Genomic DNA, 23,106 nt, shown 5'->3' with positions numbered 1-23,106 from the left:
GGATGTAGAAGGGAGAAAACATTACATTAATCCTCTCCCCTCCTCTTAAGTCGAAGTCCTCAGTACATAATCCTTCATCCATCTCATGATAGCAGTATAGCATTTCCCCTCTCCAATTATCCACTGAGACTTATCCCCAGTGGAGAGGATAGTGGTAGACACACGTAGTCTCGGAGCAGTTCAGGTCACCTGGCACAGAGTGTTGACCCGGGGTCTTTAATTAAAAAAGCCTGGGACAATGTGTCTCTGTGCTGGAGCCGTGCTTGTGGAGAATGGATACCGGCTGGGTCTTGCTCCGACTCACTGGAGACTAAAGCCCCAGGTAAGCAAGAACAAACAGCACTGGCTATTGTTCGCGGCCACAGGACTCAGTGGAGGGAAAACATATCTGCTACTTGATACAAGTCTCCCTTTTCACTCTCTTTGCACACATCTTTCTGAACAGCCACGGAGCCAAACAAGAATTAAATACATCTAGGAAGAGTTTGTTGACAGGTGAAATGAACTCATCTTCTAATCCACCTTTTAGTTACAGTGTTGTGCAACAGCAGAACTGTACCATTGCTCAGGAGATGAAGGGTCACCTGGTTTTCATGAAGCGAGGAAGAGCTCTTTTTTTTTGGGTCACATAGTATTCAGAATGAAATACAGTGGGAGCAATGAAGGGAACTGTTTCACTGAGGCGGTAAGCCACCCAGATGACACATCTTTGCCTAAAAGTAAATGTTTCATTTCACAAAAGTGCATTAATTTGTTATTAAGTGGAGGTGTTACTTTGTATCAGGCATGGTGGCCTGCCTCCACTATTAAACACTGTAGGAAACCCTGATGTATTTTCTTTCTGTGTTTCTTCTCATGTGTCTTGGCAGCGGAAACATGCCACAAAATAATTTCAAATATTCTATATTTTATATATATATATGTATGTATATTGCTAACAGACAGTGTCATTCATAACACATGGTTCGGGCTAGTAATCTATTCTTAACAAGTCACTCAGAATAAACAGGCAGAGGGTAATATGACAAAAACGATTCAGTTATCAAAAGTTATTTTCTCATTTAAGTAAGCATGCAGACAAAAAACAAGAGTGGAGATTGTTAGTGGACGCTAGTATACTATTAAAAGGATCAACAACCCCACACTGTCCAGAAACTGACCTCAACTGAACTCATGTCGTATATGATAAGACTAAATGTTTCTTTATAAACTAGGAATTGTTCCTGGATCTTCTAACACTTTGTATTTGGAGGGGACTTTATAGTGTGATACATATAAAGTCATTAATATAGAGCTTTTTTTAAAATTATATTTAGCTGTTGATACTTCTGTACATGCACTAAAATAGGAGTTTTAATGCAGAACTTGACACAAAGTGTTTTTCTTTTTGCTTAGTTTTTATTAAGTATCTGAATACTTTTTCCACCACTGGACATGTGTATAGTTAAATAAAGAATAACACAATATTTAACAGAGATAGAATAATAAAAACACTAAATAAGGGTGACTTTAAACTACTTATTAGTAGGTAATCAATACATCAGGAGTGTATTAGTTATTTTAGCCTGCAACCTGCTGGAGGACTCTCATGCCCCACAATGCATCTCGATGATAATGTTTTGGTGACGTCATGTGTGGCTGAGGGAAAGACAGCCAGTGGGTGGGCTGGGCTGTTGTCCTGCTCTTGGCTTCTTACATCGCAAATACCACTAATACGATAATTAAAATATAATATAGGGACACACAAACATCCCAGAATGAGTTAGAGGCCGTGTTTCGTGTGTGCCAGGTAGGTGGATGTTTGTTTTTTTGTACCGCTGTGTTTGAGGGTCCTCGCCCGGCGGTTGGGCTGTGCCGTGTGCTTCGCTGCTAGCTTAGTTTACGGGGCTAACAGCGGCAGCACCGGGCAGACGGCTGTCTGAGTGGCGCCGCCGAGGCGCCTGTGGACGGCCAATAAACCCGCTTGTTAATGGCCTGTTAACGAAAGCAAAGAATCAAACCCACAGTATGTGAGGTTGACAAAGGGGAATTGCTGATAGCTTTACTTGGTCGTATAGTTAACACCAACACTAGAGGCTGTGACATTGTAATACAAGGTGTTAACATTAGATGTTAACATCTATTATGCTAGTTGTTGCCAATGCTACATTAATTGTTAGCTAAGTTAGCAAATATTACCTTTTAGAGCCATTAGTAATGATTAGTTATTGTATGTCAGGGTAAAGACATTTACAATTATTAATGTAATTAAATTCCAGGTGGTTGTTTGAAGAGTTGATATTTCATTATCAGTCATGTGTTTTAAATAAAGCTTCGACACAGACGGACAGAGGATTATTGGCATTCAGCCATTATGAATTGTTGCTTCCTTTCTGTCTGAAGTCTTGTCAGCGATCACCACAAAACATAGAGAGGGTAAATGTAATTATCCTCTTTGCAAGAGTGTACTCATTTGAACTTTGTGGCTCCTCTTCCCTCCCTCTGTCAGTGCACTGAAACATGGGTCTTTGCAGTGTCCACGTCCTTCTGCTGCTCCTGCTGCAGGCCCTGCAGACATCAGCTGAGGGTTCAGGTACTGTCCTCAGTTGTCTCTCAACTGTCTCTCAGCTTTATGTTTGACTGGTTTCAGACTGTTATCTTATCTGTTGTTTGTTCTTGCTGTGTGCTCAAACACTCATGAGCTACATATATGGCTGGCAGCTGGTCATTTTTAGTCAGAACTGTTATAAAGGTCAGACATTACCCATGTCTATGGCAGAAATGGATAATGGTAATTCTTAGAGTTCAGAGCTAAACTCACTTTAAGCTCTAGACATGGGAGATCACAAAAACACAATAGTTTCTTAGAAAATGAATAAACCGTACACACATTTACTCTAAAGCACAACAGCAGTTGCATCACACACTGTGTGTGTGTACATTATGATTGTTAATTAAATCTAAACTAATTAGATGTCCAGAAAGTAAAATAAATGCTTAGTTGGTTTATGTTACTCAGCAGAATCCCTCTCTGTATTCATGTTCACTCTCTCCTTCAAAAAACAAAACGGTCACTTGCTATGTACTTATGTGAGACTTTATGCACCTGCAGTCTTGTGGCACTTTTCTAGAAGGCCTCTCTCCTTGGTCTGCTGTGGATGAATTGTACCTCATTTGTAGTCACGTTGAACAAAAGTGTCTTTAAAAATAATTAATAAAGTTGTTTCCTGTTATCTTATTGGCTAAATCCACCACACCCAGAGTCTGTTCCAAATAACAGGTTTCCTGAGTTTTGTGTATAACTTTTCTAAGTAAAATGTGGATTTAGAGTTAGACGAGCTAAGTGAACTGTGTGTACTGAACTCATGTCATCGCTTTCACAGAAGGACAGCTGGTGTGTCTGTGGGATAGCCCGAAATGCCTCCAGGCCACCCAATGCCACGGTACCCGGTGCTTCTCTTCCGTCAAAGTCGACAGCAGCGGGGTGGTGTTTGAGCACGGCTGCCTGACGGAGACGGATAAAATCCGTTTGCAGTGCTCCACAGCTCCGTCCTCCTACCAGGTCATTTTGTGCTGCTCCCAGGACATGTGCAACGGCAACAGCACGAGGACTTTTCTGATTTCTCTGCTTCCAACAGGTTGATATGAGATCATAACATGCGTCTTTTTAGCAGGGACGTGAATTGTTAAATAGACTAATCGTGTTGTGTAAATGTCTACTAAATAATCTGACAAGGATAAAAGACATGCCACTATCTAATTTCTCCCTTTTGTCCACAGCCCGAGAAGGTGAACCAGTTCGGTACCGTGTAGAGACCTTAGCGCTCTTTGTACTTGGTCCGGTGGTGGTTCTGGCTCTGCTGACGGTGGTGTCAGTGTTGGCCTGCAGGAGGCTCCACCACGGCCGTCTGCAGAGGCTGCAGGAGTTTGACAACGAGCAGGGAGCCATAGACAGCCTCATCACCTCCAATGTGGGAGACAGCACTTTAGCAGTAAGAATAAGAAAGGTTGTTGTTGACACAATGAAAAGAGTTTGTCAACAGAGATTCCCTTCTCACTCCCACCTTTAACAGTGTGTATATTTGTATTGGCAAGGTATTTTCTATTCCCAGTAATTATGTTGAAAAAGGTTTTTAAGGGCTTCTGCGAGTCGTGGTCAAAGATATCCTTGTGTGGCATTACATGGTGCTAATGGTATAGTGCTTTTTGTGTTTCAAATTCACTTTTGAAAAGGCTAATATGGTTTTATGGTGCACTAGTTCTCTATGGAGACATTCAATTCACTCAAATGTGATGGAACAAAAGCTTCATTTCCTTTCAGTGAATACAATCTGTCATCTTATTCCATTTTATTCTCAAAGTATATAAAACCATTTAATTTGTGGAACTTGATTTCACCCCAACATTAGAGAGTTTTGGTCATGACCATTTCCACAATAATTTCCTGCTGAGCCTTAATTAGGCCCCAAATGTCTGCAGTGCAGGAACATATGCTGAAGTTGAGCAGAGTAAGAATTACATACTGACTCCACACCACGATTTATTTAAATAGATGCTGAATTGAAGTAGCATTGCACCTCCATGTGCTGTGTATACATGTACTCCTTCTAAAGACTAGGCATATGCAGCTAATCTGATATTTGTGTGTCTGTAGGATCTACTGGACCACTCGTGTACGTCAGGCAGTGGTTCAGGTCTTCCCTTCCTCGTGCAGAGAACTGTGGCCAGGCAGATCAGCCTGATGGAGTGCGTCGGTACGTATGACACAATACGGAGCACAGGACATCTACATCTTGGATTCAGGTCTCTTTGATTGACAGCTGATGTTATCAATTAGGAAGTATTTCAACAGTTTCTTTTACAATGTTTAAAACGACATGACATGAAAGTATGTATGAAACTAAATCTAAACTAATTGAAATAATGACGACAACCAACCCACAATAAAACTAAACCTGGGATGTATACAAGTTCCACACACACGCTGAAAATATCCATATTATTCATGCACAGATTAGTTTATATGCACATAAAGCAGATTGTCGTGACTGTACATAGTTATTCTAGGATGTCACCCGTATCAAGATGCAGCTATGACAGCAAAGTCAAACACATGTGAGGGCAACAAATGAAAGGTCACATCATGTTTTACTTATTCAGAGCAACTGAGCACAAGTCATGTGTTTCTTTGCCATTCTTCATGTCGTAGACCGTTTAAAATGATGACAGTTGGTTGGTGTTGTAAGATTCACTCGTGGCAACTCTGCCAAATTTCTATTTGAGTATTCAAATGTAAGTATGTGGGTCACATGCCTTGAGCTCCTGTTGTGAACCACACAGTGCAGTTTGGAATTGGAAAAATGTGGCTTTGTGCCGTTGATGTGGAATCTTTTTCTTATCCCTCTTTTTCAGGCAAAGGAAGGTACGGAGAGGTGTGGCGGGGCCAGTGGCAGGGCGAGAACGTGGCTGTAAAAATCTTCTCCTCAAGAGATGAGAAATCCTGGTTCAGAGAGACGGAGATCTACAACACTGTGCTGCTAAGACATGAAAACGTTCTGGGTGAGTCTGATAGATCTTGTTAGACCAGTTACTCAGCAACACAGTTCACTTAAAACAGTTGCTACCAACTCTGTTAATGAATCACAATGCATTTACTTATTAACCTACTCCTCCCACAACACGTTTGCCTATACCTTATTAATAATAAAACTTTATTTATATAGCACTTTTCATAACAAGGTTACAAAAACCTTTCTAGAATAAAAATTGAAAACACTTGTTTTTAAAATAAATGTTTCATTCTTAATAGGGTTGCTTACAATAGAGTGAAAATAATCACTTATATAATATAATCCAGCATTGTCAGACTGATGGGTTCAGAGATTAGCATATCGAATAAATAAATTATACACATTTTGATAAGTTTTATTCTCATCCGTCATGTTCTCTTGTCCCAGGCTTCATGGCGTCCGACATGACTTCTCGCAACTCCAGCACCCAGCTGTGGCTCATCACCCATTACCACGAGAACGGTTCACTTTATGACTACTTGCAACGAGTTGCCGTGGAGACGTCGGAGGGCTTGGCGATGGCGGCGTCGATAGCGTGCGGCCTGGTGCACCTACACACGGAGATCTTCGGCACCGAGGGGAAACCGGCCATCGCACACCGGGACCTGAAGAGCAAAAACATCCTGGTCACAAAGGAGCTGCGCTGCTGCATCGCAGACCTGGGTCAGTTCAGACACTTCGTGTTAGAGCTGCTTTGTCCAGCACTTCATGCTTCAGACAAATCACCCACCTGTTGCATACACTCGTAGCATTAGCAGGTCTATTTATATACGTATACTTTTTCTTTTAAAGTTTATTTTATGGTCCGTACTGATCAGTAGGAGACATTTTACAGAGATGACCTCAAAATAAAACAGGATTAGATCAGAGAGAGAGATTGGGGGTTTCTGGTGTCTTGTCTTAATTGTAAGTAGACATTGTTTTGTTGATTCTCATCAAAATACATTATGTTAATCAAACAATTCTAACATGTTGACTGCATCTCTTTCTTCTGAACATATTTGTATGTTTAGATACCAGCATTGTATACGTTAGGTTGCAGTGTTTTCTTCTTATATTGGTTTTTGTCACAGAATATCTGTATCGGTCCATCTTTTACTTGCTATATTGTGATCTTTTTTTGTTTTAAGTCTAATACTGTCTGTAACTGAATGTTACAGGGCTGGCTGTGACCCACTCCCAGGCAGACAACCTGCTGGATGTGGGCAACAATCCGAAGGTTGGCACCAAGCGTTACATGGCACCTGAAGTGCTCGACGAGACCATTCAGATAGACTGCTTTGATGCTTATAAGAGAGTGGACATCTGGGCCTTTGGGCTGGTGCTGTGGGAGATAGCTAGACGCACATACAGCAATGGTGAGTGACTTGCATTTGGTGCATTTTGAGGACTGACATCATAAATAACCACCTCTAATTACTATAATATATATTATATATTCAGTTCTTTAATCTCAATTTCCAGGTATCGTTGAGGAGTACAAGCCTCCGTTCTACGATCAGGTGCCAAATGACCCCAGCTTTGAGGACATAAGGAAGGTGGTGTGTGTGGAGCAGCAGAGGCCTTTCATTCCTAATCGTTGGTTCTCTGATCCAGTAAGTATTAGTCTTTTACTGTATTTAAGGCATACTAAAGTATGACATTTTTCAAAGTTTTTACTATACTTTCACCTTTTTAATGACTTTGTTTTTAGCATACTAAGATATACACTGTTTCATGAAATGTTTGACATAGTATTTATATATTATATAACTAATATCTTATTTTTACATACTAAACTGACTTTCTTATGGCATACTATACAGTTACATTTTATGGAAATTATATTGACACAAGCCAACAAGTTTGGACCACTGCTTTAAGTGATCAGTGTTTTCCAAAATTGAAACAAAGGTTTAACAAGCCAGCCTCAATTTATATTATTTAGATGATTGGGGATACAAATTCTAAACATCTATTTGTACTTTTGTTTTAATCTTAGCCTTGTGGATGTTTACAGTTGCAACTATAAAATGCTAAACAAGCCATTGATACCAATGCAAGTGAGATAGTCGGACCTCATCAATACCCATAATGCCCTTGCCCAGAGTTTCCTCTCACTGTAGGTGCATCACTGCATGACTCCCAATTTATTTCCTCATCCTCCTTTTCTCCCCTCTGCCAGACTCTCTCTGCTCTGGTGAAACTGATGAAGGAGTGTTGGTACCAGAACCCCTCCGCAAGGCTCACGGCACTGCGCATCAAGAAAACCCTGGACAAGATTCACAGCTCTCTGGAGAAGGGCAAGGAGTCGTGAGAGGGAGAGGAGCCTCAGAGGCAGCTGCCCGATATCAGGGATCGGCTTAAAGAGCCCAGTGTTTGTGAAACGAGTGGACGATAAAGGGGGACGGACAGAGGACCAGAGGACAGAGTTGTTAAAGTGTCATCAAGCTTCATCCTTCTCTGGCTCGCCCACTTTCTCCGACAAGCCCACACACACCAGTTGCCATCGTGCTCGCACTGACCTGAACTGTAGACTGTTACTGAGTGTGAAGAACATGGATGGCATATTGTAGTACTCCATCCCAATGCTTTTAACGCCTGCGTAAGACTGCTCTCATACACACACACACACCAGATACTGAGTGTCTCTTACAATTCCTGATTCACAGCCAGTGTTTTTGGCATTCTGCTCGGAGACAATCAGAAGTGTTTCACTCATTTAGCTTTACTAGAACATGCCAATTATTGCCACAAAGACGCACACTACAAACCACACATATGTTCACTTACAAAAGGAAAAGAGCCAATAGAATAAAAAATGTTTGTTTTTTCTAGATAGTATGATATTTATTAAATCTCCACTGCGACTACACTACTGAGGATATGCAAGACTGATGGTGCGTGAAACTGACTGTATACATATATAGGTATTTACTCGACTTTCTGTACCCATATTGTCATTGGAGCTAGTAAGACAGGATTTGTTGAAAAATAGGAAATTGTTCTCACTGAGCTTGGTTTGATGTATTTAAAACATTACAGAAACACGTATCCTGGCGGTATCCTGGCAGTTCCTGGCGTAGACACACAGAAAGTACCTGCCAATAGACAAGTCTGTATCTTATAAGAGTAGGATCCTCATGGTGGCTCTTCTGTGCAAGCAGAGGATTCGAGGAACGGTTGTTTGTGGTAGCGCTGACTTAAAAAGATATTGGAGGTGGGTTTTCATTAACTCATCTCCCATCATGCCACACTACAAGGAAACCATTTAATTCCAGATTCATTTTTAAACAGATAAAGCTGCCTAGGTGTGCGGTTACAAATGTTTGCAAAGGCTGGGTTTGTTTTGGAAAGATTGTTGCTTTGTCTTTTATATGTAATAAAACATTTACTGCACTCTGTCTTTGTTGAGAATTTAAAAAAAGACATGCTCAGTTGATTACATTCTGACACAACAGTCTCGCAGTAAATCTGAACATCATTAAGCTTATAATGTCCAGCTGTTTGTGCTGACAGGTGTTTATTTAAAAAGTCATAGTATGACACAAGCATTCAGATGTCTGCAGCCTGATGTCAGGGATCGGCTTAGAGTAAGAGCCCAGTGTTTATAACAAGAAAGAACGATAAGGGATACAGAAAGAATTGCTAAAGTGTCATCCAGCCTCATCCTTCTCTTGCCACATACAACCCCACTTTAAAATCTCTTCATGTCCCATCGTGCCACATTGTACATCTTGAATAACAAGAAAAAACACCATTTGGAAACCATTTAATTCAGATTTACTTTAAACAGATAAAGCTGCCTCGGTATACAGACAGTATTGTGCCTGCCCCCTCGTGACTACTAGAGGTCACTCACTCACTCACTTCCCCTCGGCAATACTGAAAAGTCAGTTTTATGTTTTTCATCTATTATAGAAAGTGTTCTTAATTTAAGATCTAAACTGTCGGATATTTCATGGAATAACGAGTGGATCGGACTAAGGCTACTCTGTACGTATGAGTAGCAGAGGTGGTTAATAATAATAATAATAATAATTTAGCATTAACTTCACTTGTAATAAAGTCCAGAGGCTGCTACAGTACAAAGTCGGCAGCTTGTTGAAGTGGCCGTCGTTCTGAAAGTAATGCTTCGTGTAGCTGACAATGAAACTACTTGCAAAACCTGCACTAAATGTGTGAAAAAGGTTTCACAGGAAAGAACCTGATCTGCCATAAAAGCCATGTGGCAATGAAGTTGTAACTAAAACGGAGCTCCTGCATTAGCTCTGAATACATCCCCACTTACCCCACAGCAGTGCGACAGTTTGGCTCATTTCAGGTCATCTGGTAGAGTTTTGTACGGGTTGAGAATGCCCTTAGGGTCCAGCATGGCCTTGATGTTACCCATCAGAGCCACAGCCTGGCTGGGTTTGCTGTAGTAGATGTAGTTCCTCTTCTTCAGGCCCAGTCCGTGCTCTGCACTGATGCTGCCGCGGGAGCTGGCTGTCCACTCGAAGATGAAGGGCTCGATGGCAGCGAGAAGAGCAGGGTCTTTGGCAGGAGAGGTGATATTCAAGTGGAGATTTCCATCTCCTAAAAGTACAGATGGAAAGAGATGGGGGTACAGTGAGGCGTGTGTAAACCACCAAAATACCACAATCACTCAAAAGTATTTCAGAATAGAGATGCAGCTGTTTTAGGTATAGTAATACAAAATGTGACAAAGGAAATCATATCTAATGCTCGCAGGCCATTATTTCTCTCCTGATATACAGACTTTACGCACGTCTTTCCATCTCCTGGTCTTACCTACGTGTCCGTATCCCACCACACTCTTGGCTCGGTCCCCCAGGTGCTCCCTCATGTCTGTCACCAGCTGGTAGATCCGCTCCACTGGAAGTGAGATGTCATACTTGTAAGTGAAGCCATCGTGCGTCAGCGCCTCCGTCACGCGTTCACGCATTGACCACAGAGCCTGGAAAGGGAAAGGTTGATTGTCATCTAAACCAGGGTTTTAAATATAGCCGAGGCTTAAAAATGGGTTGACCGAAGTATTAATTAAACAACCCTAGTATGAAAGTGATTAAGTGAAGGTCAAAAGCTATTAAGGATTTAGACTGGTGATATACTATGTTGTCATAAATCCCATAAAAACACCAGAACCAACAATGTGTTAGTCCCTCTCTCGATTTCCCTACCCTGTCTGAAGCATATATGTTTTAACCAAACATTTTTTAAACAGGATTAAATTGTGTGTTTGTGAGGGACTACATTCAGCTGTGTTGCTGTAATATGGCTTTTACAGCAGCATGATGGTGTATGTGGGGTTGACTCAAAATGAATTGCAGCGGCCATGTTTATTGTAATGAAGGAGCAAGCCCGTCTTCTTATGGGATGTGTAGTAGAGGCAAGATTAGAAACAATACTTTTATTTTTGAGTCTTCAGTTGCAACAGTGCCATCAGCGACCAACGATGACGTCATCGCCTCCTCTAAGAAATTGTGAAGTTTCTCCCCGTCATGTGTTGGGTCAGATCCAGACGTTTCTATGACGACGTAGAATGGACAATCTGCAAGATGGAGGAAATGGTTTGTCGTGTGTGTGTGTGTGTGTGTGTGTGTGTGTGTGTGTGTGTGTGTGTGTGTGTGTGTGTGTGTGTGTATTTAATTGCTTTATACAATAAGTGTGTGTGTGTGTGCCTACCAGAAATGGGATTGGGTAGTTTGAGGTGCGTATTCAGCAGCCTCATACATTCACTGTCCAGGAATTCGTAAGCAGACAGAATTTCTCCCAGCATGCCTCTGGAGAGCTGAAATGTCTTCAGCAGCTGCTCAAAGGTCTCGCATCCTAACGAGAATTTCAAGAGAATAAAATCATATCTCTGCTAATCTATAAACACAAACTCAATTTAACATTAATCAACTGAACTGTGACATACTTGCCTCACCTTTCTGCACACGTGTTTAGCAACACTTGCCAATAACAGAGTCAAAATGAAGCAATGAGTAAATCTTACCCAGAAAAACCACATTAACAGATTTGGGTTTCAGTGGACAAAGGATGGACACTGCGGTGATGACCCCCAGTGTGCCTTCTGACCCTATGAAGAGCTGTTTGAGGTCATATCCTGTATTATCTTTCCGCAGTGTGACCAAGCAGTCCAGCACCTGCCCATCTGCCAACACCTGTACATGTCACACACACACACAAGCTTTTTTTTAATACAATACTTGTTGTCAAAGAATATCAAAGTTCTTCATGTATTTACTCACCACTTCCAGACCCAGCACAGTCCCGTGTAAGGAACCGTATCGCAGCAGCCGGAGTCCTCCTGCATTCGTTGCCACGTTTCCCCCAATGTGGCAACTGCCTTTTGCCCCCAAATCAAGAGGCATGATGTAGTCTCTGTCCTCCAGGTAAAGGGACAAGTTCTCCAAGACACAACCTGCCTGACAGGTCAGAATGCCTGATGGAAGGACGAAATGAACTCCTCAGATTAGTCAAATATGATGAATATACAGAACACGATTTTGAAAAAAGGCAGTCAGTTCATATTGGGTGAAAGTTCAGGAAGGCTTACCTGAGATAGCATCAAAGGTGAGGATGTTGTTCATAAGGGCAGTGGAGAGGATGACCTCATCATAAACTGGCACGCTTCCCCCAACCAGCCCAGTGTTGCCTCCTTGAGGGTTCACCGCTAAATTACGACCGTTACAATACCTACAGGAGGGGACAAACCACTACTTTTACCACCTTGCAACCCCTCACTTGTGTACTTGTCCTTCCACCCACTATTTGCTCTTTACTTGAGAATTGTTGAAACTTCCTCTGTTGTTTGAGGTCTCAGCAACAGTTCACTGGAACCTGCAGGACGGACGAACAGAGGGATGAAAGTGAATTGGTGTAATAAATCTTGAAGTAGAAGGAGATAAATTCATTTCTAGCCATCACCTCTCACTGACTTGAGCCAATCCACATTACTGGACTCCAACAGGTCCGCGTCAGTGATGGCTCTTCCTGGTAGGATCTTCCTGAAAAAGGCTAAATCTTCCTGCGTTATGGTGGAGAACGGCAGCCGGTCTGGGGCTGCAGCAGCGGACGGTTTGGGCATTTCTACCCCATTGTGAAGCTTTCGACAGCAGACTCCAAACTGCCATGAGGTGGCGGGAAGAAATGGCCTGCGGTGGTGCAGAGGTGAAAGTCTGGCTGTGACTGTTGATGAGGATGGGCTATGGGGGCTCAGAAGTCTGAGAGCTGTCTGCAGTCTTAGTGTTCTTTTGAGAATCCCCACCATGACTGGAGTACAGGCAGGAAAACAGGCTGTGGAAAAGATGTGGGATGAAACATAAATCTCAAGATAGAAGCTTCAGTTCTCTCACTTCAGTCCATACATCAACACTTATATACTTGGTATGTGGAGCAGCTGCATACCTTACAACTAAAACTACATGTTCCTACTCATTTGTCAGTTTTGTAGCTAATGTTTGTTTGTTAGTGACAACACAACAGGATTTTTGACTTACTTTAATCAATATAATTAGATAAACTTTAATATAGTTTGTTTTATATATCGGACACTTACATTTTCTTTGTAAAGCCTAATAAATATATTAAAAATCAAGTTTTTGATACTGGAATATTCTCTATATCTAAGTCAATAAATTCAGAATATAAAATATAAATGAAATGTATGAGGTATGTATCTGAACGTGGTATTTTGCCTTTCAATATAGTCCATTTCAATCCTCTTCTACATTAGATAAGACACAACACAGGTCACCTTGTCGCTCCACAATATTTTATTATGAAATCCTGTTTACATGATTCAAGTAGTAAAGTCTCCTCGTACTTGTGTGTTCTCTGAAAGCACCCTTCTTGTTATTGCAATTAAATAAGACAATAACTTCGCAGCCGCTTCCCTGAGTACGAGGCATTTACTGTTCATGTTAATAAACTACTAGCAAACTGGCATTGCATTTCATCGCTGTTTTCAACACAATAAACAGTTCATTTTGAAGCTGTCATTTCAGTTAGCTTAGCTCGGTTAGCACACTGTTTGACAAGAAACTAGCGAGCAATATCTTTATTTACTCACCACAAACGTTCAGCTAACAACCTGCATCTCTCCACCCGTGTGTCTTTTTTTTAAATGTCATATCTGTCACAAAGTTCAAGGGCAGTTCAATTACTTATGCATGCCACAGTAAGTGTTTACAACTAGCAAGTTATCGCTGCTGAGGTAGACTGGGGGTTGAAAGGTCATAGAGATGAAAATAGGACCAATCGGAAGCCTTCTTTGATATTAACCAATAGCTGTGGGACTTTCATCAAGACGGTGCAGCCAATGGTGACTGTGGATAATAAAAGTCCCTTCACGTGAGATTTAGAGAAAAAACGGTTAATTACTCACCTTTTACTTCAGCGCGAGGGATCATTTGTCCTTCCCACGCGCTTCCTGGTCTGGATACAAACTCAATTTTGATCGTTTTTTTTGGAATGGGTTTAATTGGATTATGACTTGAATTGCATTAATAAAAGTGTTAAAGTAAACACTAAATAATAAATAAAAAATGTCTGTTGTATAATTTAAATGTAATTACAATTTTAATAAAAACCATTAGGATCTAAAAGCTTGGCAATCAATAGGTTAATCAATAGAAAGATGAAGGTCTTTAGGTAACACTCTTAAGTCACTTAAATAAACAATGTGATCTACACCTTGTGTAACAGCGTTTACATGTTTAGCATTTGTTCTTGTCTGTCTCTCTCCCAATCCAAATGAAGCAGATATGCCACAGGTTCCTGACTGGAATAGATCAAGATTCATTTTTATTACAGTAAATGTAAACATGCGTTTCTATTGATCTATTTTTAGAGTATTAATAACTGAATGAGATTTTCAACAGGCCGTGTAAATCAAAAGTATTGTAGACAAAGAAAATATCATACAAAATGAATACAAATTTATTTATTTGAAACTCTGACAAAACTTCAGATTTATTCCTCATGCATGCATTTTGAAAAATACCAGCATGCAACAAAAACTTTTTGTTTCTTAATTGTTCATCATCTAAGCCTACAGTAACCATACTGTGATTATTAAAAACCAGTAACACTTTTACTGCAGCTCGTACTGTAAATTCCCTGAAAACAACTTGAAGTTAACATTGTGATTAACATAACAGTTGTCTGTGCTCCAGGAAAGCCACATGACGGATGACACTAGTGGAATACTATGAATCTAGTCCAGAATTATAAAACCATTTCAGGCACTGGCAATACTGTCAGGAGTGATTAGCTATTAGTTATGAACTAAGGAGAACTGACACAACACTGATAGTCTCAATTCATCAAACCCGAAGAACAGACGTGTTTGTGCACATCTGCATCCCAGCTGCCATTCGTAAGAGCTGTCTGGGAATGTACAGCGTGCAGGTATCTCATGCTTCTGGATTACACAATAACACCGACATGGCTGAGGAACACGTAAGCAAATACCCAAAATTATTTGGTTCACAAACAAAATTATAAATGGGGGATGGGGAATCTACAAGATGATTTATAACTTAGCACCTCATCTCCACATGTATCCCTTTGCATTATTTTAGAGCTTCAGGAGCATTTATAAAACTATTGTTACTCGTGTCCTTGGCAGTGTTGTGTCACTTTAGTAGCAGCCCGTTGGTTGAAGCATTTGTATTTATGTTTTATAAAGAGTTCCCATCTTCTTAGAAAAGATTTCATATCATAAGTCTGCTTTTCCCAGCGTACCCACGGCTGCTCTTCACAAATGACTCCCAACCTCAGTGACCTTTCCAGCAGGATCTTGTGAAACTACGTTTAGCCATAAAGACCACAGATTTCCAGCTCAGCAGCGAGAACCAGCCTTGCCTCAGGAGGATTATTGTGCTCTCTAAAGTTCACTGGTCTCACCGTCAGAGCTGTTGCTGGTCGTACTCTGATATGAGCTTCTTGATGTGGGCCAGTTTGTTGTGTAGATGTTCACAGCGAGTTTTGTCGTGGTTGTAGTTGGGGTTGGACTAAAAAAAGGGACAAAAAAATAAATAATAGAAATACTTGATTATTTAACAGCAAGATAGAGGAGTGGAGTTGTTTCATGCTGATCATGGGATAAATAATAACCTTTTTAATTTTGCGATACTCTTGAAGAATTTGATTACGAACCGTCTGCAAGAGAAGAATATAATTAATGAATACAAGTAGACATTTGTGTAAGTTTTATCACATGTGTTTGTGTATTCTTTGTATGAATGAAGACTGGAACATGCAGGTGTTGCTTTTTTTCTAAACTTACATTTTATGCAGAGTATCTCTTTAAAATCCCTCTTTGACTTAAGTGCTTTGACAGTAGTCTTAAAGTTACCTTGTATTTGTGTGAACCGTGGTGGAGCCGTTTGAGCTGCGTGTCCAGCTCCATGAACTGCCGCGTCACTCCGTCAATGCGAGCGTGTAAATCCCTGTACTCGCTGTACTCCGTGTTAAAGTCCTGCTTAAAGCTCTGCCTCTGGTCTTGACTGCAGATCGCCGTGTACTTCCTGTGCAGAGAACACAAAGGGACACTATGATCCGATCAGTAAATGACTCACATACAGAATACTGTGTTAACCATCTGCAGAGATTTGAATAGCAAAAAGTGTTTTTGGCGATGAGACCGGAGGGCAGAGAAAAACACGTACACAACCCTGATAAGCAAATCCACCATAGTATTTATGCGTTACAGAAAAAAAGTTTACACGTTTTCAACAGACACTTGTGTTGGTGTACTTACGATAGATAGTCTGCCGTGCCATTGTCAGCTTTAATCGCACGAGAGTCAAACAAAATTTCACTTGATCCTGAAAGAAAAATTTTATTATGTCAAACAATTTGAAAATACAGCGAAAATTGACAAGGATGCAAGGGAAAAAAAAAAGAAAACGGGAGAGGTAAATAAATAAATAAATCAAGAAAAAAGAAAAAAGAAGAAAAAAGAAGAAAAAAAAAAGGAAAAAGAAAAAAAAAAGAAAAAAGAAGAAGAAAAAGAAAAAATCAAAGAAAAAATATTTAAATTAAAATCCACCCCGCTGTCACCCTCTACTAGTCAACAGCTAACAGCACTCACCTATGCAGTCCATGGAGACTTCATTGATTGGATCCTCTGAACTGTGATCTTTTCTCCTCTCTTTCCTGCCTCTCAACCTATCCTTCTCCTTCTCCTTGACAAAAAAATAAAAATAAATCCCATTTACCATCACTGCATCAATGCATCACGTGAAACAGAAAAAAACATAAAGTAAAAAAAAGTGATTTTCTCACCTGATCTCTGTGTTTGTGTTTGCTCTTCTTCCTTTTGATGGTGTGTCTGTGCAGGTCGGACACTATCAGAGGGGTCAGAGGGAGGTCAGCGTTGGGTTTAGGAGAGTCTGCTGTGACTTCAGGTTTCTCCTGAAGACAGGCAGTTGGTTCGAGCCTCTTGGCCACTTCTGCTTCCCTCTGACAGGCTGCTGACAAGGATTCTAAAAGCTTCCGAGGATCAAGCGAGTTCACCTGCCCGTCATTCCCTGTCACTTCTGTGATGTCTTCATGAGCCGCTTGTTGAGACGGCTTCACTCTTGACTTGTCGTTGGCCGTTTTGTAAGACAAGCGGGATATCCTGGGCTTCTTACTCGCCAAAGGGTCAGTGTATTCCTCCAGCAGGGAAGGTTTCGGACGGTGCGCTGGGGAGGAGTTGGGTGTATCTCGCAGTGGACTGACCTGGGCCTCTGGGACCGTGAGGAGGTTCTGTTGTGGCTGAAATAGTCTCCTGCACAGTAATAACAAGGTGATAAGTACACAATTCTACTAAATATTTTAGTATACTGCCCTGCAAAAGACAAAACACAGTATCTACTATTAGATGACATCTGAATTATAACTTGTATCCTACTTTCTGACATCCGTTTAATATATACTATGACATAACCGCGGCTAGCCTTAGCTAAAAGCTAAATCAATTCAGGATGGAGAAGAGAAAAACTTAGCTTAGCAGATTTCAGTTGCCATTTTGTTACCTTTAAATATATACTTAAATGTATTCAATATTAAAATAATGCATTATATTAATTTCAATATAAATAGTATTTAAACTTAGAAAATTGAGAAACACTTGATTCCCATAAGCTATGGACTGTAAATAATAATAAAACTAGTTAAAATGGAGACAAATGCAACACATTTTGTGGGCAGTTTATCTAAATACAGAGCACAGTATCAGCAGTTTCTAGGTAATGTGTAAGTTCTATAGCAGTGATTCTTGGGGGTAAAATAAATCAGCCTAAAAAAGACATAATGAAATGATTACAACCTTTCTATGAGCCTTACAGTTTGCTGTCCAGCCTAAACCCTTTTAGCTAAACTTCCCTCCTCCTGTCGTTACTGCTCTCGGCCTTTGTAGGGGCAGTACGATCTCCACACTTTTCTCTGAGACGGGGGAAAGCATCTTAGTTGTGTTACCTGACGAGGATTCGTTTCAGAAGCTGCTGGTCTCCTGAGCTGTAGCCTGGCCAATCCTTGTGCAGCTCCTTATACAGACCGTCCTTCAGAACAAAGGTTTTGTCTCTACCGTTGAGCTGCCCAACCTGCGTACAAATACACACAGACACACAAAAATAAAGCCGGCGAGAAAAAGACTTATCTTCAGTGCTCAGAGTGCAAAAGTATTTTCCTGATGTGTTTAAATAGTTTTCACGGTCACAGTGTTTGATCGCCACAATGCGGGGGATGTGGGCATCACAGTTTTGTTATCCGACTGGCAAAAATGTAAACTTGATGTTTAGTGTCACAACTAAAATGTTTTTACAGCCCTTGTGTTTTCCTACAAAAGCTTCTAAATGGATCTTCTCGCGTACTTTTAATGAGACTGAATATTTACTAAAGACAAGAATGAATTACCTCCGTCAGCACAGATTCCAGCACGTCTTTGTCTCCCGCCGTCAGTCCGTCTTTCTGCAGCCTCAAGATGAGCTCAGGCCTCTTGAACGGCCTCAGGGCCAGCAGATGTGTTACTCTCTCCCTGAGCGGCCTCTCCTGCACATCACCCACGCCGCCCCTGTTCGAAGCGCAGGCGCCCTTCTTCGGCTTAGACGTGGCAACTTGGACACGCCTCTTAACATTGCCAAGGGGAGACTGGGACGAGTGCGGAGGCTTGGTCAAGCTAGCCAGCGCGGGGGCCGGGGCTCGCACTGTTACCTTCTTGCCTGCGAGGGAGCAGGAAATCTCACGTCAAAAAGCAGCACTTTCCATGTAAAGCAAAAACACGCTTGAGCTTGGCTGAGGTTTCCATCATCGAAAGTTAAGTTCTGTAGTTTCTGTTCTTAAAATGTTGCACATTTTGAAAGAAACATTACTCCCAGTTATAAAATGTGCAAAACCACAACTTCAAAAGAGTGATTCTTTCCGGCTACATCTTGCAAGATCAGACACCAGAGGAAGAGGACTTAGTGTATCGGCATATTTGTCCTGTGGCAGAATTGTAAAAGAGAGAAAACAACCTCATTTCACCGCTTCAGAAACCCACATTCAGGTTACAAGCTTTCTCACAAGTCTCAGTACGCAAAGGTTGCTATCTAATTTAGGAAGTAACCACACAGTTGCACAAGCCTGTACGTAGTGAGTGAGGAAGTGCTTTTTGTACAGGCTTCCTCTGAACTGACAAAATCATCAAATATAGTGTGTGTGTGTGTGTGTGTGTGTGTGTGTGTGTGTGTGTGTGTAGATGTCTGTGTGTACGTGTGCGCTCACTGAAACAAGATGACAGTGGCTAAAATATCTGTTTAGAAGGAAGTGGTTCAGTGGCTCGAAGAAGAAAGCCAGCTGTGACACACAAAAACCCAAATCACTGGTTTTATCATGTGTATGTGTGTTCTAGGTGAGCGTGTTGTACAGAATCCAGCCTCTGTAAGTTCTGTAAGTTCTGTAAGTATGTTTATGGAGCCTTGGTATCCTTTAAAAAATACTTTATTACACATACACACACACAATGCTGTATGTGCATGTGGGAACTATTAGATACTAGAAAGTATAGTGTAGTAGAACAACTGACCAAACAAAAGGACAAAAAACTGCAGAAGAAAACTGACTGTTACCATGTCACTGGTTACCACACGTGTTGCTATGGCAACCAATGCAATATGGCTGACGATTTCATCAGCAGCACGGCACACATTTGTCTTCAGGCCAGTGTTATTCCCCAGCTGGAGTTATCTCTTGTACACGTCGAGCAGACTCTAGATTGCACATGTGAGTGTTTTCTGTGTTTCCTACCCTGGAAGCGCCCCCCGTGTTTGATGACAATGGCCCCTCGGCTGCGCGTCTCCTCCTCAGCTTGGGCCATGCTCTGACGAGCCTTATCGTACGAGTCATCTGTAGCGTTTACCGTCATCTTTTTCTGAATCACCCCGAGACATGACAGCTCCTCGGTAGCACTGAGGGGAAGGAGGACAGCGAGTAAAGAGCTTTACGAACTCCTTTCCACACGTCATCCATCTCAAATGATAGGTTGTTCGAGAGCGTTATTTGTTTGACCGATGCGTCGACTCGTGCTTCTATCAGCTGGACTACTTCACCACCAAATACACGACATCTATCGTATATTATTTTCCGCCGTGTGTCATCGACAGCTTGCTTTTTGTATTTGCGTCACGACTCGAACAGATGTGATGAATAATTCCTAAACTTTTCACAACTCTTGGTATTAATCAAGTTCACTTCTCTACATCTCTGTAGCGCCTTGAGATTGCTTTTAGCTTTGAAAGGCGCTTTACAAATAAAATGTATTATTATTATTATTATTATTATTATTATTATTATTATCTCCAGCCTTCCTAGACCTGAACAGCGAGGACCACCTGCGGGGTTTTCCTGGCATTTAAAGAGTCGGACAGAGAGACGTTAGCAGCAGGGTGCCTTTCACACCGAGAGAGACATTTTATAAATATTGAAACTTGTTCAGGAGGCTCAGTTATAATAAGTAAACATATAATCATGAAATCACTCTGCACCAAACATGCTGACAGCAACACATAATTCACCTAAAAGTTTGTAATCTCTTACATTTATCCTTAAAATCTAACGATCACACATGTAATCTAATATATACAATTAAGTGTTAACGTATTGTGGCTTTTGTGTTTTACCCGGTGCTAAGCTGTTGGAAGCAGTCAAAGCTTCCATTCGGATTATCACGGGCGACGCTCGTCACGCCAAAGGTGAACTTCCTCAAGTCGTCTCTGTTCTCAGAGCAAGGCACGGTGATCCTCTGTGGCACGGAGGAGAGAGAGAGATACACACACAGGCGAGGGGAACAATTAGAGTACACATCTTTTCAAATCTTCATGCATAAGATGAATCAGCATACGTCAACGGCGCTTCCTCTTACCCCTTTGTTGCCGTTGAAACAGATGGTGGGACGGAGAGACCGACCCTGAAGGAAAAAGACAGATCATTTGATTTGGATGAGTCTTGAGGTCACCAGTAAGCACACTAGCAAAGACGTACGTAAGACATGTAACACAGAGGATGTTTTGTGGTCTATATAACTGCTTGTACAAGTGCTTTATCTTCCTTCATTGTGGTTTCATTACTGCGATTACTCAACCTGCCTATGTGTTCTGTGCAAGGTGGTGTTCGTCATGTCTGTGCACACGAGGACAGTGGATGGTATTATGGATTAGGACACATCAACTCAGGTCATCAGCTAATACCAAGTAGCTATCCAACCACAGGCCAGTTGTAATCTGTATACCTCACTGCGTAGTACTTATTGAAATCATTTTATTTTAAGGAGTATTTGTTAGGAGAGTTCTTATTTATTATTAAGTGAGTTCTCCACAATGTACCCTACATTTACCCCGGGTGTATCTTGACACTTGTGCATCATGTGCCCATTAAATAAAATAAAATACACTTTAAAGAAGGCACCAATTAAGGTTATTACAACGTGTTGCTCAAATACAGCAGCTTGTCACATGAGAATATGGTGAACAGAGTGTAATAACAGCCCGTCCTCTCTCACAGGGGAGAATTAGCCTGTAAGAAACAAAATGTCACATGTCCCAAAGTGACACGTTTGCAGCACGGACGGGAACTATGCGATTGCTAGAATCAAATTGACCTTTTCATGGACAGGACGTGTGAGTCCACCTGTTGATGAGTGCAGAGAGTGGCTGCCAAACACTCAATTTAGCCCGGCTACATGTAGAGGTGTTGTTTCTTTTTGTCTCTGAGGTCAGGCCAAAGTGGGTTATGAATAGCCACACTTAAAGCTAAATAAAGAAACTAGATGTATGCACAGCAACAGTGTTGTGTGCATGTAAGAACCTGTGTTTAGGTGTTTTCCCCTTACTTCCTGTCAATCTCATCATTACAGTTTTACAAGAAAAACTAGGGAGGTATGACAGAAGCAGTTGTGGTTTTCACCTTTCAACAGAAAAATGAGTCTGTCATGTTCACAACTGAGGAGTTTCCCCATCTGTGTTACAAGAAAGTGTACATGACTGTACTCTGCTCAGAGTCCCTGCAGTGTGTGATTCATTTCTGGGTTAGAATATGTCCATCTGTCTCCCTGAAGCTGCAATGTAGATTTAAAAAAAACTCCATTCATGTTTACAAAATATGATCAATGCAATCCATAATACCCTCGTGCTACTTCTCCCCCTCCTTCTCCCCCCCCCCCCCCCCCCCTACAGCCTCGTTACCTTTCTTCTCTCCTCGACTATTAAACATGCATAATACTTGCCAGCAGCTTGTTGCAAGCACCACCACACAGGGAAGCGTTTCCGCATTGTATTATGCAACATGTATTATTTCATAGCTTAAAAAGGGAGGCTTGTAGGAGACAACAACCCGAGGAAGGATACTGGGTTGAACTTAGGCTGGAATGTAAATCACAAACCCGCCTTTCTCCGCCTATTCATCCCACTTGGTGTTTAAGTGAGGGTCCCCTTGACGTTACTGTGCGTTTAAGATAATTATTGGACGAGAAGTTGTGAGAGAGAGAAGAAATCCTACCTTGTCGTTTTGAAAGGAGCCAATGGCTCTTGCCGCGCTGTCAGTGAGTTTGACATGAAACACAGAGATGTTACCGCCGGGGCTCAGAGTCCCGCTGGACAGTCCGTAACACTGGTTCTCCTTCAGCGCCGACATACTGCAGCAACCCCCCCTCTGACAGCTTTATTCCGGAGAGAAGAAATGCCACATAAACAAACAAACATTGAGATGATCCAGAGAGAAAGGGCTGAGCTGGTTCCGTGTGGCTGCTCCTCCACCGCGCGCGCTATCCTGGAGTAGATCTCGTTACGTCATGACGGCTGAGAAGATTTGATTGGCCCAGAGACATAAATAAACCATTACGAGGGGTTTACGTAACTACTTCCACTTTTTCTCCCTCCCCTCTCACTATGCTAATTTTCTTTCTTTCACATAAAGGGACATTTATCAGTCATCTTTCATTATGTTTAGATAACATATGCTTTTTATAATAATAAAACTATTAAAAATAAATATATATAATATGTTCATCCAGGGCCGTAGCCAGGATTTAGAAATACTGACATTG

At 41.4% G+C, this 23,106-nt stretch overlaps 3 protein-coding genes across 6 annotated transcripts; 1 reads left to right on the top strand and 2 right to left on the bottom strand.

The window, feature by feature from the left end:
* Positions 1 to 1,615: 1,615 nt before the first annotated feature.
* On the top strand, positions 1,616 to 8,599 carry acvr1l (activin A receptor, type 1 like). The gene is made up of 10 exons (XM_029460139.1): positions 1,616 to 1,789; positions 2,489 to 2,572; positions 3,363 to 3,617; positions 3,760 to 3,971; positions 4,634 to 4,733; positions 5,392 to 5,538; positions 5,937 to 6,212; positions 6,710 to 6,907; positions 7,014 to 7,144; positions 7,714 to 8,599. Exons 2-10 carry the CDS (start codon positions 2,500 to 2,502, stop codon positions 7,843 to 7,845), a joined length of 1,524 nt encoding a protein of 507 aa, XP_029315999.1. The 5' UTR covers positions 1,616 to 1,789; positions 2,489 to 2,499; the 3' UTR covers positions 7,846 to 8,599.
* d2hgdh (D-2-hydroxyglutarate dehydrogenase) lies at positions 4,305 to 13,757 on the bottom strand. The gene is made up of 11 exons (XM_029460138.1): positions 13,609 to 13,757; positions 12,465 to 12,833; positions 12,320 to 12,377; positions 12,094 to 12,233; positions 11,786 to 11,979; positions 11,530 to 11,698; positions 11,217 to 11,360; positions 10,940 to 11,082; positions 10,323 to 10,488; positions 9,820 to 10,106; positions 4,305 to 6,154 (listed from the first exon to the last, which is right to left on the bottom strand). Exons 2-10 carry the CDS (start codon positions 12,805 to 12,807, stop codon positions 9,844 to 9,846), a joined length of 1,620 nt encoding a protein of 539 aa, XP_029315998.1. The 5' UTR covers positions 12,808 to 12,833; positions 13,609 to 13,757; the 3' UTR covers positions 4,305 to 6,154; positions 9,820 to 9,843.
* Positions 13,758 to 14,463: 706 nt separating this feature from the next.
* Positions 14,464 to 22,845, bottom strand: LOC115027874 (RNA polymerase II elongation factor ELL-like). 4 transcript variants are annotated; one of them, XM_029461405.1, is made up of 12 exons: positions 22,560 to 22,845; positions 20,929 to 20,973; positions 20,687 to 20,808; positions 19,815 to 19,975; positions 18,444 to 18,748; positions 18,006 to 18,130; positions 16,830 to 17,316; positions 16,636 to 16,729; positions 16,303 to 16,369; positions 15,898 to 16,093; positions 15,657 to 15,701; positions 14,464 to 15,553 (listed from the first exon to the last, which is right to left on the bottom strand). In XM_029461405.1, the coding sequence occupies exons 1-12, from the start codon at positions 22,692 to 22,694 to the stop codon at positions 15,449 to 15,451; spliced, it is 1,887 nt and encodes a 628-aa protein (XP_029317265.1). In that variant the 5' UTR covers positions 22,695 to 22,845; the 3' UTR covers positions 14,464 to 15,448. The 4 variants fall into 4 exon arrangements, with proteins under 4 accessions (XP_029317265.1, XP_029317267.1, XP_029317266.1 ...); XM_029461407.1 differs by having other exon boundaries at positions 15,898 to 16,069; XM_029461406.1 differs by having other exon boundaries at positions 16,636 to 16,723.
* Between the last annotated feature and the right edge of the window lie 261 nt (positions 22,846 to 23,106).

Source organism: Cottoperca gobio, chromosome 22, assembly GCF_900634415.1.
Source record: "Cottoperca gobio chromosome 22, fCotGob3.1, whole genome shotgun sequence".
NCBI lineage: Eukaryota > Metazoa > Chordata > Actinopteri > Perciformes > Bovichtidae > Cottoperca > Cottoperca gobio.
This window is presented reverse-complemented; position numbering and strand designations above follow the sequence as displayed.